This window comes from Cynoglossus semilaevis, chromosome 10 (assembly GCF_000523025.1).
Source record: "Cynoglossus semilaevis isolate Cse_v1.0 chromosome 10, Cse_v1.0, whole genome shotgun sequence".
Taxonomy (NCBI): domain Eukaryota; kingdom Metazoa; phylum Chordata; class Actinopteri; order Pleuronectiformes; family Cynoglossidae; genus Cynoglossus; species Cynoglossus semilaevis.
The window spans coordinates 20466284-20485011 of NC_024316.1; the positions used below are offsets into that span (position 1 = coordinate 20466284).

Sequence of the window (18728 nt, forward strand, 5' to 3'; positions counted from 1 at the left end):
CCTTTTTTTTCTTCATAAATATGAGCCTCATGTGCAGGTCTAATCTTTAAAAGTCTCTCTACTAACACTATTTTTTAAATATTTGATCTACTGTTGATCCACAGTGAATAAAGTAGTAAATAAAGTTTAACACTCACCACCTGTAGTTGCAGTTTCCTCAATAGAACGGACCCAGTTTAGGAGCCTGGAAACTCAAGAAGACTCTAAAAAAAAAAGCAAAAACAGTTTACAACAGTCATCTCAAACAGTCCATAATACAATACAAAGATACAAAATGTCAAATGAATGAAATGAAGGGTTAAAGGACAAGCTGGAAACCACTGCTCAATGGACTTCACCTGACATGATCCCCCCCTGGTGGACAGATCTAAGAAATCCTCTGGGAAATCTTCAACAAAGTCTGTTAATAAATCTGTGACAATGAAAACAAAAAGGTGGCAGAGCAGGTCTACTCGGCTCCCTGGGCTAAATTAAACATCAGCACCGACCCCATTACCCCCCTCCGCACCCTCCCGCCCACATTCTGCCATTTTCAGGAGAAAAAAAAACATTAATCACATTGACTGTTTTCTATTAGAAACAACAATAGTGACATAATCCTGCACCAAAATGTGAAATAAATAATGATTTAAAGTAAGCAGACATAAACACAGTTATAACATCCATATAAAATAAATACACATTTTAATAATTTGTCTATTATCATTACTGATGTAACCATTAGATGAACCCTAATAGGCAAAGAAAACCAATTGACAGATTATAATAAAAAAAAAAAACAGAAACAATTCTTTTTTATTTTGGGTGGTTGCCCCAGCAGTTCCCATGCATACCACTAGTTGGAGCCCAAGCACAACCAGTGGTATGCCTTCTGACATTGAAAAGAAAAAAAAAATCAAATCAAAGTGTGACAACAACTTTGTACATATTTATTAACAATTTCCAATTAACATTAAAAACTCCAACAAGGTCTGTGACGTTGAGCGACGGTTGGTCATGACATCATCTCCGTGAAGAGCGACTTGTTGACCAGGTCAGAAGGTCTGTCCTGAGACAGAGGAAGCAGCGGACTGCCACTCAAGCCACACAGGGGGGCGCCAGCGCTCAGGAAGTAGAAAGGCACGTGGGTGATTCTCCCAGTGGACCAACACTAAGAACAGAGAGGGGCAAACATTAGGGGGGGGGGCCACAGGGGAGGAAAAGATGTACATTAAAACAAACCAACTTTGGAATAAGAAAAAGAAAAAAACACACACACATAAAAACAAATATTTCCAGCTAATTTAAACAAGTAAAGTTGACACAAACCTTAATTAAGAATATGGTAAAATAAGAACGTTCATTTGTAGCAGACAGTGATATTTGAATGTAAATGACTGACCACAGTGAGTAAAGCTCCGTGCTGGAAGTTTGGGTGAAACTGCATCAGTCTGGGCTCGGCCTCAGGTTCCCCTTGAACGAATCCACTGAACGAAGCAAAAGAGAAAAATAATCATTACACACTGACAGGTAGGAGACTCCACCTCTGACCTCTTTTACACTTGGAGAGAAGTGGTTCTCAAACAATGGTATGCCTCCCTCTAGTGGTACTTGGGCTGCCTCTAGTGGTATGGAGGTGGGTCAGATTCTTATTGAATTATATATATTTCTTTATGTGCTAGTCTTAACCTAAGAGTGGACCACATTTTTTTCTATACAGACACTTCAGGGGGTCGGACACTCAGATTTGTATCCAACATTATTATTTAATGTAATTTAATCAGTCGTGGACCGTGAGACGCCAGTTGATATAGGAGGTGAAGCATGTAGAGACAAATACTAATACAGTAGGAGAGTTAAAATACACAGAAGTACCCACCATGGCAAAAGCTCAAAAATGGGACTGGTCCTAGTCCTGAACACAGCTATGATGGCCAGCTGGTCCGACGACTCTGGATCACCTGACGGAAAATATGATTAAAACAGACAAAAGTGGAGGTTAAGATTAATTAATGGACTCTCTAAACTCAATATAACACTGTTCAAATAATGACAACAAACCTTTGAGAAGCACAGCGAGCCTCTCCCCTCTTGGATCCCAGACCAGGGACTGGATCTCTCCACCAACACTGGCAAATAATCAGACACCAACGAGAGAAACTTTCAGAATCCAACACAAAAATACACACAATTCAAGAATATCACAGTCATTTATATTAAAATCAGTATCACAGTGTATGGAAGTCATTGCATTCCATTGGCTAAAAAAAATACGTAATTTTAACTAGCTACGTAGGATTAGGACCTTACACAACGTCTCCATCTGGTGTGCTAAAGGTCGTCTCTGATAGGTCGGCCACCACAGATGCCGCCTGTGGCCCCTGAGATGTGCTGGAGGAGATACCTGCAGAACAACAAGGAGAATGGTCCCAGGTGTTAGATCTTTTTTTGTTTTTTTTGAAGACCACCGTGGCTGCTGGTTTGGTCTAAAGACGGAGACTTGAACCTGGTGAGTCTGTGAAAGTCAGAGCGTAGACGACTTTCTCGCCCTGCACGGTGAAGAGGAGTCGACTGCCGTCTGGACTCCAACATCCAGACTGTTCAAGGCAAAACACAAACAAAAGACAGATTATTTATACAGCACTCACAGATTTACTGCTCAAAACTGCAGTACTGCAGAGACCTGGAGCCTGGAGCTGAGGACACACTACGACATTTTTAGGAGGTCATAAAAGAAAGGCAGAAACAGAGAGGTCGTGTTTCCTTAGATTTTGAAGTAAACAGATGGAAAATAAAAGTGTCCAGAAATTCATCTTTATGGAACGCTGAAGGAGAGGCGTTTTTCACAGACACCAAATCACAGTTCAAGAACACAGAAATGAAGTTTATTCACTGTGGCACAATATCAAACTTTATTTATATTTTGTTTTGCCTTGCTGACACCAGTCTGTCTGTATGTGTGTGTATACTCCAAGTCTTTCCAGAAGGTGTAAAGTTCTTACATGGCAGCGCCCTTTCACACATGGCCACCGTTCACACGTCCACATCCTGGTCTCCCAGACTCTAGAGACATAAATGTCACTCGTTACCTTTGTACTTACTTTTGTCCACAAATTTTTTATACCACACAGCTGACATGTTGACAACAAACAATCTTAATAATTCATGAACCCTTAGTCCCTCTCTGTTAGGGTGAGATGAATAAATCCACCAAAAAAACCAAACAAAAAAAAAAACAGCTGATACTTCATAACTCTAGCGTTGTGAATCCAAATGTACTCTCCCACTCACTTATACTCAAATGTCTCCTAAGCCTATTAGCTGAAATGTGTTATTACAAAAGGCATGTGATTAAGAAACGGGAGCTTGATTGCTATGGGAGTCACAGCCGTAGACTTATGAATACCACAATACTCCAGAAACACATAATGGGTCGTCCTCAGTCACTTCACGTCACACACTGGTACAGTTTGGTCTCTGCAGCTCAACAGGGACACAGGAAGTCCAATCTCTGACACCCGTTTAATTGAATGATCCCAAGATCCTTGGCATACGTGGCTGTGCGCGCACACGCACACACACACACACAACCCCCATCCTGCTGTTAATTCTGCCCCCGGTGTAAAAGGCGAAGTTAATGATTGCAATAAACCCTGCTGAGGTGGAGGCAAGTTCTGCTGATCCCATAGATTCCTGCAAATTGCCCGGAGTTAATTATTGAGCTGCATATACATTTAATAAGCTTTCCTCAATTTGTTTTTTACCCTTTACGATGCTGTGTCATGTCAAAGATGATGGGCTGAAATAAAGAGGGGGCAGGAGGGTAGACATAGAGGAGGCTCCACCGTTTCTCTGCAGACGGGGCTTCAGTGTGGGTGTGGGGGCAAAAAAAAAAAAAAAAAAAAAGAAGACAAGGATTAATTAAAGAAAAGATCTGAAAGAGCCATCTGGCAGTGAGGAGTGTAGAATAGATTTGGTTTTTATTTAGATACAGAGAGAGAGAATGCTGTTCTAAAAGAAAGAATCCAAATGATGGTTTTAAAATAAAATACTGCACATATACAGTATATGGTCTGCACAATTTAATTGTTCCTGAGAGGAAAGAGGGGCAATTAGGACCAAGACAGGGCAATCACAAATACATACATCCACACTTCAAGAGTACAGGTATGTGCAGAACATGATAAATATGTCAGTACAACAATGTTATATAAAGGATAAACACATACACATATATATATTTATGTGTGTGTGAATTTATACACAGTGTTAATTTGTGCAGCAAATGTAATGAAGCTGAGCCTTGTTTGAATGATGGATAGTGTTGACTGTATTCCATGAGCTGTCGTTCGTGGTAACAGTTCTTTCCATGCTTTAATTTACCTTTTGGGGTTGTAAATCTTAATGGAGTCGTCCAGGAGGGCTACGGCAAATTTGTCTGCGTGAGGATGCCAAGCGAAGGCTCGCACCACACAGTCAGTCCTGTTTACAGAGAGACAAAAAACATTCTCACTTAAACACTGGAGTGAAACGTTGAAGAGTTAAATGCAAATGTTAGCATGAAAATTGTCTTGTGAAAAGTCACAAAGATAATTCTAATTTGTCACCAGAGATTTCTTCACTGACCAGTTCAGTACTTGTGAGAACTCTGCGATCATGTCTTCGCTGCTTAACTGTAAAAAAAAAAAGAACAGAAATAACAATGATACAGAACACCCAAAACAACACCAATCAGTTAATCAACAACGGTTTATGAAGCAACAACATCCCAAAAGAAACCCAAGTGCTTTATAGTCAGTTAAATTGAATTAAACAGGAACAAATGGTAAGATAAAATAAAATGTAAAAAACACGGGGGAAAAAACCACAATACACACACTGAAGCAGAATAAGGAAACAACAAACAACATAATTAAAGCAAAATACAGGCAAAAAACACAATCGGCACGTGAAATATACTGTCAGCAAAACAAGCAGGAAGTTCTTACAGTGAGATGTGGAAACAAGGAGCTGTGAAAAGACGAGACCCATCGCAGCAACGCCAGGCTGAAACCACAGCCCACAGAGAGCCATTTAGGGGCTGAGGAAGGAAAAACACAAAATGGTTATTGGTCATGAAAACCATCAAGTACTGCATGGAGTACTTGAAAAGTAACACAGCTGAGAGGAAATGGGTGAAATACCGGGGTGTCACATACCCTCTGCTTTTGAGTTGGTAATTTCCGTGAGCAAACCTGTAAAAGCACCGTCCCTCCTGGACAGAAAGAGACACGAGGATCGGTTAAACTCATGTCTGTGACACTCTGGGATTATTGTAGGATGTAGCAGTGCACTTTTATTATGTCACATTCTCAAGTGGCTTTCATTAAACTACATAACAGGACCACCTTGTACAGTAAAGAAATTATTATTTAGGCACAGGTTCCAATACAAATAGTGCCCTGTTTTTGATGATTGTGTGGAATAAGATATTACAGCAATCATAGCAAACACAATAAAATCACTCTAATATCTACATTTAACAGACTTTTTCACTTTGATGTACATTTGGCCTATTTTTCAAATAAGACAAAAACATATACAATGTACACAAATGCTGTTTGTAAACAGTATTATCACATGATGTATTCATATTAAGTGTTGTTTAAAAGGTTTAAATTTCCCCTGAAGAAAAAAAATAACAATCCAGTCCAGTGTGGCAGACGTTGTTGCACTGTATCTAACCAATGCCATGTTTTAAAGCTGTGTTTCATACCAGGCTGCTGCACTCCTCATCCACAGTGTCTCTGAATGGTCCAGAAACGCTGCTTTGCTGCTGCTTTCTGTGCGACTGTGGAGTTTTAGAGACTCTCGGGGGAAATATAGGGTCAGGTGACTGGACTCCTGCAGGAAAAACAACACAAGGCGTATTTGAATGCAGTACATGGATATGAAAATCCTTCAGATTTTAGTACATGGGTGGTTTTGGCCTTCTTTGGGGACACAGATGTTTGAGGAATAAAACTTAACAAATAATACCATATGAGTTACTAAAATACACACTAAAGCTGTAAAGAATAACATATTCAGTTTCAATTGATTTTGTTATTACAGGTTATAATGTCGAACTAAAAAGTATTGTTGAACAGAGAGTTTGCCAATGAAAAGGCTATCACTTTAGTGGTAAAAAAGTTCAAGGACATGAAAAGGCTATCACTTTAGTGGTAAACAAGTTCAAGGACTTTAATAAAGTAGCTCCAATGTGTTTAAGTTTGGTCGAGCCTGTACAAGATAGATTGACAAAACAATAATTAATATGAACACGACTGGAAACCAAGTACATGTGGCTGAATACAGCAGTTTACCGACCTGTTTGGACCGATCCTCGGTGCTCGTTCCGGACAATAGCTCGTTGTTGGATTCGCACAAGGTGCTCTCTCCGTAAGGCAACGGAGGAGGAAACAACGCCAAAGAGCACATCGCCATGCTGTTTAACTTAGGTAGAAAAGAAAAACAGAATAAAAAAAAGTATTTTAAACGACTCGCGTTCTCTCAAACCCTGTTGTGGCCACTGGGGGTTAGCAAGCTATGTCCTACTGTTACCGGCTCAAGTTAGCTAGCTAGCCAGCTAGTTAGCTAGCTAGCTTAGTTCAATACTTTAAATTCGCTTATTGTTCTTCGTTTTAATGTTAAAAAATAAACAACCAAACACAATAACCTTACTCTCTGTGTGACTAAGTGTGCGAAGTGTCACTCGCTGTATTCGAACCAGTTCGAGTCACGTCACAACGCCGCGACAGAGTTAGTTCTGAGAGTTCAGGCAGTCCCGCCGTCTGAGCTGCTACGGCGAGCGAGATGGACAAACTACATCCGGCTGCGCTTTTTTGGTGTTCAACCGCTTCATTGATAAAATGTTACAGTTACCTTTTAGTTGTGGTAACTATTTCAGTTAAATGTTTGAATCACGATCACATTTAATGTTTTGTATGTTAGACAGAAATGTATAAACAGTTATTTATATATTATTAGGTGCATAACAAATGTGAAATAAATGACTGGTGTTTTATTTTACATACTGCTTTATATAAACCTTAATACAGGCATTAAACCAGATGTTACATGTGTGTATATAATAAATCCTCTTTTCGTATGGCTGAGATTTATTTAATACTCTGAATGTAGACACTGACACACATCTGAAGTGCTAAAATCATGATTGTTTTATTTAATTTATTTTTTTGGTTTTGTTTTTGAGGGTTTTTTTATATTCGTTGTTTAACGATAATAGAGTTACTTACTCTTTCACCAGATAATTAAAGGTCAGGGTCTTCTCAGGGATTTACAAAATTGCTACAAACAGCATGAGGTTTACTAAAATAGATTTTAAAACTTTAAATTTTAAAATGTATTTTTCTAGTATTCAATTTATGGACATCAGTGATAACGTAATCAAGAACAGTAATGCTAAATAATGACCTATTTATTAGGACCATAGCATTAACCAAAACTATGAATTAACATATCTATATGCACATAATAAAGACATCCCTACATTGTCCTTAACAGGAATGGATGATCAGTTTAGAGTGATCCAAATGTATTTTTTTAATCTATACAATGAATTAATTAAAAACATCTCAGAATAAAACGTGACTGTTAGAATATAGGGAACAAATTTGACCTTGCTATTTATTATTAATAATTGTGAAACAAGGTTGTGTCAGGATAAATATTTTGACCTCAAATGTAGTTTTTGCTCAAGGGTACGTCACTGTAGATCTTGGTTATGTAGAATCCAGTCTGGAAATGAACGGAAACAGAAACGGCGAGTTTCACACGTCGAAAAAACACATGAGATTATATTAATAGTAATAACATTGTTTGTGTGTTTGTACGTGTGCGTGCGTGCGCGCGCGCGTGTTTCCTTGTGACAATGTCTTTGCAGAGGTTTGCTGTAGCGCCCTCACGCGGCGCTACTCACATTTCCGTGACGTCAATTCAGCACTGGGAAAGAGACAGCTCCTTCCCCCAAAAAGCCCAGCGAGCTTCACGTTGCATGGGGGCCCGGGCATCGATGAGAGGAATCGGCCGCTGGGATCTGTCCCAGTAAGGTGAAAGCTGGTGGATGTAGCGAGTGGAGGACGGAAGGAGGCAGGAGGTGAAGAGCGAGAGGAGTGCAGCGATTGTCTCCGCGATCATCGCAGACAAACAGAAAGCTGAGCCCGACCCTTCACTTGACAACGCGGCATCATCCAGGCAGAAAGGTATGGGAATGTCACACGGCTCGGATAAATGCCGTATTAAATAAGACAACAGTCCCGATCCCAGCGCAGCCAGGTAGGAAGGAGATGTGATGCCGCCGCTGGTCGCGGTCGCGTCCGCGCCGCTACCAGTCCACTGCACCAACGAACCGAGGCTGCCAGGGAGCGAGTAACCTTCGACGGATGCTGGAAAAATCACATTTTCTGTGCAGCCACAGAGCCCACGGTGTGAAATATCTGCGCGGACGCCAGCGTTGAGTACATGTAGAGACGCTGCGGCAGTTTGACTTGGCAGCGGCCGCGGCGCAGGCACCAGGCTCCGTGCACGTCGGCAGAGATGCTGCTGCTGCTGCTGCTGAGTGTCATCGTCCATACCTCGGTTATTTAAAGATAGGTCTTCGTGCCTGTGTGTGTGTGCGCGTGTGTTCGCGCGCGCGTGCATATGTATATATGTTTGTAATGCTTTCGCGCACAGGCCCCGGTGATCGTTTATTGCCCCGTTTACCCCCACACGGTCTTATTTCTCTTATCGGTCGCGTTTCTTCTCATGCAGCGCTGCAGTAACTGGAACACTGAGCCTTCTGGGCTAAATATATATAAATATATATATATATATGCATATATATATTTATATACATGTGTGTGTGTATTTAAATGTATATGTGGAGTCCAGGAGACGGCAGTGCTAAAGTATCTGTGCCCATATATTTACACCATGCAATATACACACAGACATACATATATACATATATGTCAATATATATTTACTATTTTTAATAACCACCCACCCGTCAAACCCACGGCGCTCAGACATACAGTAGGTTCACATCTACCATGAAGTGGGTTCGTGGTTATGCAATTCCTCGTGTTCTTCTTCAGATGCCACTGGAGTCACTGCTGCGTTGGGTTTTTTTTAAAGGTGGACATTTGAAGAACAGGTGACGGTCCTGGACTGTGGTGAATCGTAACAAACTCCTCCTGTGGGTTCATTCATAAAGCCAGTCTCCACCGTGGGTGATGGCTCCACGGGGGCAGGCCGTTCATTCACACACACACACACACACACACACACACGGCTCTTCTTTTGGCTTTGCTGCATGATTCAGACTGATTCTTTTTTTTTTTTTTGGTGAAGGAGTTGAGTAGAGGAGTCAGAGTGGTGCCTCTGTGGGATGGGGGGGGGGGGGGGGGGGGGTGTGACGGGTGGCTAACAGCCCAACCTACTGCATGATTTTCATCAGTGTTGTTGTTGTTCTTAGAAAGATTTAAGGAAGTCACTAAAGCTGCGTTCACATTGTCAGCAATATATATTTCTTAAATTTATTTTGGATCAGATGTTACTGGTCAGATTAGTAGTAGTGCATCTGAGAAAACTGCACTGACAAACACAGTGTTGAAAAGAAGAAGAAGAGTTGGGGAAAAAAAAGTCACATCACAAACGGAAGAAGAGTTGGGAAAAAAAAGTCACATCACAAATAAACATGTGAACTGACGGCAGTCATTTCAGCACCGGACAGCTCCGCGTGTGAAGCGGTGCTGTCCGATAATGGGATTGTCCTGAGCCTATGTTTGTTTTTGATTCAAAGTAAACGTAGTAATACTTCTGCATCTGACATTTCCTCCTCCCCCCGGCTCCCAGGTCTACTTGTCATCTTCTCATCCTTCATCCACCCCAAACCTGCTGTGTTGGGGAAACCCCTGATGAGTGGGACCTGTATCCATGAGCCCCACGCCCCTTCCCCCTCCCTGTCAGGCTTCAGCACCCCCATCTCAGAAACCCCCTATCGAAGACTCGATGGAGACACCCCCGCCTGCACACCCGAAACGGACCTGACCCCCACACAGTGCGTCCTGCGCAACGTGCTATCCATCGACACCGGTGGACCGGGAGCGCCCGCTGGAGGCAGCCCCACCCCCAGCGATGGACCCACAGCCCACTTTGACAACAGCGTGCTAAAGCTGCATGAACATGAGGCGTGTCAGTGTGGGGGCGGGGCCGAGGCCGGGCACAGCCCCGAGGCCGGAGCGGTCCGGGGCCAGTCGGAGAACATCCGGCTACAATCGGGAAGTGGAGGATTTTTGGAGGGACTGTTTGGCTGCTTGAAACCGGTTTGGACCATGATCGGAAAGGCCTACTCCACGGAACACAAGCATAGCCAAGAAGGTAGGTCCACACTTCACTCCTTAAGTTCTGTAGATGCAGCGTGGCACAAGCATAGCCAAGAAGGTAGGTCCAGACTTCACTCCTTAAGTTCTGTATCTGTAGATGTAGCGTGAAAACAAACAGAGAAAGTTTTGAACAAATTACAGGTAGCTTAATACAAAAAGGAATGGATGGATGGATGGATGGATGGATGGATGGATGGATGGATGGATGGATGGATGGATGGATGGATGGATGGATGGATGGATGGATGGATGGATGGATGGATGGATGGATGGATGGATGGATGGATGGATGGATGGATGGATGGATGGATGGATGGATGGCTGGATAAAACTGTGAAGGAAATGTGGATGCCGACCAAACAAAGAAACACAGTTAAAGTTATAAAACTGTTTGTCAAAAACTGGAGCAAGTAAAAACTACTACTGTGAATATCAATAATGGTAGTAGTAGTTGTAGCAGTAAGTGATGGTAGTGATAGTAGTACTAGTAGTAGAAGGTCATTGCACCTTCATGGCCATGAGAGATCAACCACAGAAGAGAAGAGTTCTGAGCAGATCTGAAGAACTAACGTTTGTTGTTCAGAGAAAAAAATATCACACACCTGGGTCGACACACTGTGAAGATATGATGAGAGATTTATCGTCACCTGTTCTCTGTGGCACGAGTCCCGGTCATTAAAAATTAAAACATATTTTACACTGCACACTCCTCCAGTCTGGGCTCCTGGGCCAAAAAGTTGTCAATCACCTGTAAACAGCACATGTTAAACAGGTGATGTAGCAGCAGGAGTCGGATTCATCAAGGTCCAAGTTTACAAGGCAACATATTGACTACAAATACTGGACTAAAAAGTTGGTTGATAGAGTGAAACGCTGCGTGCGTCAACATCCACTCACTGCTCGTCTTCTCCTCCTGCCTCCAGAATCCTGGGAGGTTCCGTTTGAGGAAATCTCAGACCTACAGTGGGTGGGCAGCGGGGCTCAGGGAGCCGTCTTCCTCGGAAAGTTCCACGGTGAAGAGGTGGCTGTGAAGAAAGTGCGTGACATCAAAGAGACGGAGATCAAACACCTTCGCAAACTCAAGCATCCCAACATCATCACTTTCAAGTAAGAAAAAAAAAAAAATCTCCTTCAGTCGGAGATATCAACATCCTGATCTTTCATGATGCGTTTCCTTTTCCTCTTCATGCCACATTTCCTGTTCTCTAGGGGTGTGTGTACCCAGGCTCCTTGTTACTGTATCTTGATGGAATACTGCGCCCAAGGCCAACTGTACGAGGTGCTGAGGGCGGGCCGGAAAATCACTCCCTCCCTCCTGGTGGACTGGTCCATGGGCATTGCAGGAGGCATGAACTACCTTCACCTTCACAAAATCATACACCGAGACCTCAAGTCCCCGAAGTACGTCTGCCTGAAAGTTAAAAACACAGTCTTGATTATTGAAACGTGAAGTTCTCATGATCTCCATTTGATTCCAGCATGTTGATCACACACGACGACCTGGTGAAGATCTCTGATTTCGGCACCTCCAAGGAGCTCAGCGACAAGAGCACTAAAATGTCATTTGCCGGCACCGTGGCCTGGATGGCTCCTGAGGTGATCCGGAACGAGCCGGTTTCAGAGAAAGTGGACATCTGGTAAGTTCCTGGTACCTGCTCGGAAAAGTTTGAAAACTTCTAATAAAAGTTTAAACATCATGGAGCACATGTGTCAAACTCTGGCCCGGGGGCCAAATCTGGCCTGTAGTGTAAATTATGTTTGGACCGCGAGATCACAGCGCCATGTTATAGCACATAGATTGTGGGGTTTTTTGTTGTTGGTCTATGAAAAGAAAATTTACATTAAAAAGAAGCTGGAAAGGCTACAGATAAAGAGACAAAATAAGAAACAAATGTCCCAGTTTTAAATTTTGACCAACTGTGAATTTGAGTTTGACACCCCTGTCATAGAGTTACTCAAAGAGACTGGAATGTCTTTTCCTCTCAAAGGTCCTTTGGCGTGGTGCTCTGGGAGATGCTAACTGGGGAGATCCCTTACAGAGACGTGGACTCGTCAGCCATTATCTGGGGTGTGGGGAACAACAGTCTGCAGCTGCCCATACCAGAGAGCTGTCCTGACGGCTTCAAGATCCTCCTCAGACAGTGTTGGTGAGCATAAGTCACAGGAAGTGTGTGATGGACGGTTGGAACGGTGGTACGGAACTTCATCAACGCTTGATTCTTTTTTCCAGGAATTGCAAGCCTCGGAATCGGCCGTCTTTCCGACAGATCCTTCTTCATCTGGACATAGCATCAGCTGATGTCATGTCCACTCCTCAAGAGACGTACTTCAAGTCTCAGGTACCAATCATTTAGTACTGAATACTGTGAATGTACACGCACTCACAGTAAGCAAAAAAGGAAGAGCTCTTAAAGGGGACACTGAATGGTAGTTACATGCTTTGGTGCCACCTGTCTCCCCCTAGTGTTCTTATAGATGACGTGCCCCAAATGTTTAGCTGCTGTTCATTTAGCTCGGTGCTAAATTAAACAGTTGTGTTAGCTTTGGCGGTCCAACAGTCGGGTATGAGTAAAACAACTGGACGATCCTCAAACAGGAAGGAGGGGTGATGGGGTGGAGCCACTCAGCGCTGGACATCACTTCTCTGTGATGTCAGACTCACCAGAGACATGTGAACAACATGTGAAGAAAACAATTTCACATAAATGTCCCCTTAAAGGTCAACTCCATCTAGGGAGCGTTGGTAAAAAGACATCTTTTTTTCCGATCAGGCCGAGTGGCGAGAAGAAGTCAAACAGCACTTTGAGAAGATCAAATCCGAGGGGACCTGTATCCACCGACTGGACGAGGAACTCATCAACCGACGCAGGGAGGAGCTGAGGTGGGTTTGATCTGATGTGTCGCGTTTATTCAGACTGAGGGAGATTCTCTCTGTCTCTGGTTCTGCTCAGGGTCCCCCTTGTGTTTGCCCTTGTGGGTGAAATCAGTGCTTTGAGTGCGTGCACACTGTAGAGAAGGTGGATTCTGTCAAGCACGTGCACAGTGACATCAGCAGCCTGTTTTTTTTTTTTTTCACAGGCATGCTTTTTGGACATCCGTGAGCATTACGAGAGGAAACTGGAGAGAGCCAACAACCTGTACATGGAGCTCAGCGCTGTCATGCTGCAGCTGGAGCTCAAAGAGAAAGAGCTGCAGAGGTAGGAATAAACACGGGTGTATTTTAGTAAAGTGCTGACATTCTTCACAACATAATAAGTCACGCTGCGTTACACTGGGTGCCCAGGAGAGAACAGTCTTTGGATAAGAAGTACCCGGGTTTGTTCAAGCACCACAGCTCCAGACAGAGCAGCTCCTCCAACACCGTGGACAAACTCATCAAGAAGAGAAACGTCCCACAGAAATTGCCGTCAGGAAAAAGGTGACAAAACAAATTTCTGTGATTAATGAAATCAAAACTTTGATGCAGAACATGCCTTCTTATCCTACTGTGCTCTGTGCTGGTGAAGTAAACAGTCCTCCCTCCTCTCCCATTTATTTAGGCCAGACATTCTCAAGTCTGAGGTAATCATTCCAAAAATGGATCCCTCTGTAATGCAAGTCACCATCCCAGGCTGCCCCAACAAAAGCTCCACTTCACCTAACCGGTCCCGCAGGGTAAAGACCCGCCACCGCAAGCCTGGGAAGGGCAGCAGTGGGGATTTGGCTGGACTTAAGGCAAATCAGTCCTCGTCTAACAGGGACGCCACTGCCCAGGCCAACAGCTCCAACACCAACACCTCCAGGCAGCATCTGGAGCCCTCTGCCGCTCTGCGGGGCCTCAGCCACGAGCAGCAGCAACGGCAGCTCTCCTCCTCTAGCCCTGACCTCATCTGCACCACGCTGGAGGCAGAGGCCCAGGGAAAAAGAGAGACATTGGTGGGTGGCCTGGAGAGAGGGGGGAGCCTCAGCGCCTCCGCAGGCTTAGGGGGCGCCGAGGTGGGTGCAGCCGGCCTGGATGACCTCACAGAAACTCCTCCCCGCAGTGACACACCCAGTGAGGACGCTGCTTCGTTTCCATTTTCCAGCAGCCCAGACTCTCCGTGCGGAAAGGGAGCGGCGGGAGGACGTGGATCCCTGGGATCTCCACGTCTGCCACACGATGGCGACGACAAAGAGGAAGGAGCCGGGGCTGTCAGGTTGCCCCGTGGGGCATCAGGGGGAATTGGGAGTCAGCACCTTACACCTTCAGCTATTTTATACAGGGCAGCTATCACACGTAAACAGGTACAGTGACGGGTACAGTACGTGTGTTTGTACTTCTGTGTACTCTTCTGAGAGCGCTCTGAATGTGCGTTTTCCTCTTCTGACTACAGAGGCGTGGAGTGTCATCAGAGGAGGAGGAGGGCGAAGTCGACAGTGAGGTGGAGTTACCAAGGAGACGGTGAGTAACTTGACGTCTTTTGTCAATCTCGAAAATTCCCTCGAGCCACTTTTCCTTTCCGACAAGTTTCTGAGTCAAAAAAAAATAAAATTATTTCCAATCTGCGTCAGTCTTCCGTACTGTCGGTCCTGTAATTTAAAGAAGTGACGGTTCCTCTCCCCAGAAGACCGACCAGCATCACCAAGTGCCAGTCTGTGTCTACGTTCAGCTCCGAGAACCTGTCGGTGTCAGACGGCGAGGAGGGCCACACCACGGACCACTCTCACAGCGGGACTCCAGACGTGGTCAGCACCAATACTGACGACAGGTTAGACGATCGCAGCGACGACCTCCTGTCTCAAGGCTCCGAGATCCCAGCAGACAACACAGACCCCGCACAGGCCTCTGACGGTCTGTCAGAGAGAGAAGGAGCCCTGGGGCAGGCAAAGGCCCAGGTGGAGCCTGGACAGAACCCTAATGAGGTAACGCAGATCCACAGGAGATCACGTGTGTCAGCACGTCATCGTCATACACTGGTGTGAAAGTACTGACGTGGAATCAGGCCAGGTTTTAGACCTGAGAGTGTGTGACAGTTTAATGATTGACGTGGAATCAGGCCAGGTTTTAGACCTTAGACCTGACAGTTTAATGATCGAAAAATATTTAATCACAGAGAAGCTGTGGTTGAATCATGAGCTATTATCATTAATCACAATCAAAAACATGATTAATATTAATTAATCATGTCTCATCATAAATAATCAGATAAATCAACATTCTAAAATACAAAAAAAAAATTGTTTTTGTCTGTGACTGACCCAAATGATGGAATTAATAATCTGGAAAAATGTCAGGAAACATGTCTCCAGATCCAGGTGTTTCTGTGAAACCAAAACTTTTTCCCACAGTGTGTGCAAATGACAGCTTGGATGGATGGATCAGCGCAACATTAGGTGCATGGATGGTGGAAGAATTTGATATACAGTGAACATCAGTCTTTGTATGCATTCAAATCTAATTAACTTCACAAATTAAACATTATTAACGAGTTCATTTCAGCCCTAAACATAAAACTTTCGTCCGACTCCGACCACCACCGTCTCACCGACTCTTTCTCACCTGCTCTGTTTAGAGTCGAGCCCTGTGTGACGACTCTGACTGCGACAGCGCCGAGTTGGACCAGTCTGGGAGCGGAGAGCCCAGCCGCCCCCCCAGTGCTGGAGCATGGGCCCCCCCATCACAGTCCTCTCACGGCTCTCCTCATATAGGACCTGCGTAGATCGGCGGACATCAAGAAAGACATCATGTGACCCAACAGTAACAGTCCCCACTGACACACCAACCTGTCGGTGCGGTACATTACTGTCGTCACCACAGATCACTCCAACTGCACCCCTCAGACTACGATCCTTCGGTATCTCCTACGTTTGTCGGCCGGCAGACCTACATCAGACGACATAGGGCATTTGTCATAACCTGGCATCCGATATTTGGGCAGCTTCTGACATCCAGTCGATGTCATTTCCGTTCTGTAGGGTTGTTTTTAGGCAAAATGGCTACAGTGGCGACCTCGGCCACTGCTGCGGGTCAGCAAAAACTGTCACAGACGCACACACCAGAAGATACCACACCTGTAGTCCTTTAAACACTCTAACCCTCACTCTGGGAGGAGCCTCCTCACCGGTACTCCTCACACACTAATGCATCGAAATACTAATAAATATTAGTGTAAATACTCATTACATGCCACATGAGAAATATCTAACTTTATTTTATTTGTAAGATAAAATGTAAGACTAAACAATATGCAGCCCTGTGAACAATGCATGACTACATGTCTATAATTTATAGTTTGGATGTGTCCGTTTTATATTTTGTGAAGGTTTACACTTTTTTAATCTTGAAAGTATTACCTGAGTTATTTTCATTTTGTTAATAAATGTCAACACTCCAGAAAAAAAATGTTTAAAAAAAAAAGGTTAAAAAATGGAATGAAAATCTCACCAGAACATGATGCATTATTAGGGTTCTTAATAGGTGATATATTTTTTTTAACCTCCTACCATTGGGTTTCACATACACGTTAGAACACGATGAGGTTTTTATTAAGCTGATCTGGTTATTGACAGAGACTAACGAGGCGATATTTAGGGACGTAAACGCCACGGTTCCATTCGTTTATCGATGTTAATATCATGGTTTGGTACATTTTTTGGTAACCAAAGAAATGAAGGGAGACATAAATAAGTTTTGTTTTTTATTAACAAATGGCGAAATGGCAAATACTGAGGTTCTCGAACAAAAACAAAACACTCTGCTAACTAACATAAAGTTGCTGAAAGTAGCGGGAAGACTTACGCGAGCTGCGATTGGTCCAGTCATAATTGTGTTCCGGCGGGGGACTATATTGACTTTTGTTCCGCTCTGCATTTCCACTGTACGAAGCCCCGCCTAAAGGTGGAGGAAGGAAGGAAAAAACAAATAAATAAATGTTTGCTCACATGTTAGTTTCAGGTGAGCACCAGAAAACGTTTATTTTCCTCCCATGTTGACCGAATTTGTTCGAAAAGTACCCGTGTATCTGTAGCGAACGGTCCGCTGTGAACACACGTAGGCCCATGTTAAAATGTCGATAGACAAGACTTTCACCCTGGTTAAATGACGAATCTAAGCCCAAAACCACTTGTACGGTAATTGTAGAAAATTCTAGAATGTTACAATACCTCGGAGATTGGCCCGTTGTTACATCAACCCCTGTAAAAAATGCTTTCGAATAGAACGTCACTCCCTCCGTGAATGTCCACCCAACCACAGGTCTGGTACTAGACTGTTAGTTTTATATGGGTGCACGGACTGGACTGTACTGCTGTCAGCTGATGTCTGTGAAATACATTTTTAAAGTGTGTTGTTCGTGGAAACAACTCCAATTTGGCCGCAGCTGCTTTTGTATATCAGGAATCTCACTTTGCACTGAGTCACTTCCGGATTACTTTGGTCCGTCTTTGGTTAAAACCCGGTGCTCGCGTCACAGTTCCACATGTTCCGCCGCAGGAACCACTCATTGAGCTGTATTTGAAATCCCCCCCAAATAGATGTTGACGTGTCACACAAAAGGACGCCCTCTACAGTGAGTCGCGGGCGGTGCTGAGGGGCTTCATAAAAACCTCACCTGTAACTTTGACCCTTTAATAGACCCTAGACCTGCAGGAGTAGCCGGGTAAGGAATAGTGCACTTCTTTGTGGTGGTTACTAGTGCAACAGTAAGTATCCTTTGGGTTTGAATAGAAATGTTTTGTTTTTATACAGCATTGCACATTGTACTTGTAAGATAGGAGTTATATCGAAAGTAAAATATTATGAGCAACAATAAATAATGTATTGGTTTAAAAAAAAGAAAAAAAAAGAAATCCAACTGAAGATGTTTGTTTAAGACGACGGGCCACGTTAGAGCTGCGGTTTGTGCTGTTGCCGTGTCACGTGATCAGACAGCTGAATGAGAAATAAATGACTATTTTCAATGACTTTAAGCATGTTCAAACTGACCTGTGGCATTCATTGACTCGACACCTGCAGGGTATTTGATTTTCATAGGGCGATTCAAAAATTTAATCCGGTTAATGACAGGTTAGCTGTGGATTAACCTCGATTAATCATGATTATTCAACATATCTAAATATGACAAAACAAATTCCTGTATTTTCCAGATACAGAATATAATTAACAGCATATATATGTACATATATAATTGCATATATGTATATATATATAATAATTACATATAATCCACATTTGTTAAAGGGGTAATTTGTAAACTTTTATTTACATGGACATAAATTGTTCATTGACCTTTAGGTCGGGTCATGCAGAATAATCCATTCATTATAAATACAGACCAATTCTTTCAAACAAATTTATACAAGACAACCTTATTACACTGTGTT

At 43.5% G+C, this 18728-nt stretch overlaps 2 protein-coding genes across 2 annotated transcripts; one reads left to right on the top strand and one right to left on the bottom strand.

The window, feature by feature from the left end:
• Window positions 1-915: 915 nt before the first annotated feature.
• Window positions 916-6833, bottom strand: aaas (achalasia, adrenocortical insufficiency, alacrimia). The gene is made up of 14 exons (XM_025059173.1): window positions 6682-6833; window positions 6328-6453; window positions 5735-5862; window positions 5178-5233; window positions 4968-5059; window positions 4606-4652; window positions 4363-4461; window positions 2982-3042; window positions 2486-2576; window positions 2290-2383; window positions 2041-2108; window positions 1859-1940; window positions 1382-1466; window positions 916-1150 (listed from the first exon to the last, which is right to left on the bottom strand). Exons 2-14 carry the CDS (start codon window positions 6442-6444, stop codon window positions 995-997), a joined length of 1176 nt encoding a protein of 391 aa, XP_024914941.1. The 5' UTR covers window positions 6445-6453; window positions 6682-6833; the 3' UTR covers window positions 916-994.
• Window positions 6834-7702: 869 nt separating this feature from the next.
• map3k12 (mitogen-activated protein kinase kinase kinase 12) lies at window positions 7703-18325 on the top strand. Its single transcript, XM_008319509.3, has 14 exons — window positions 7703-8222; window positions 9859-10383; window positions 11312-11495; window positions 11598-11789; window positions 11867-12025; window positions 12377-12535; window positions 12619-12727; window positions 13160-13273; window positions 13467-13585; window positions 13672-13806; window positions 13928-14651; window positions 14741-14808; window positions 14972-15269; window positions 15920-18325. The coding sequence occupies exons 2-14, from the start codon at window positions 9921-9923 to the stop codon at window positions 16064-16066; spliced, it is 2871 nt and encodes a 956-aa protein (XP_008317731.1). The 5' UTR covers window positions 7703-8222; window positions 9859-9920; the 3' UTR covers window positions 16067-18325.
• Window positions 18326-18728: the final 403 nt, after the last annotated feature.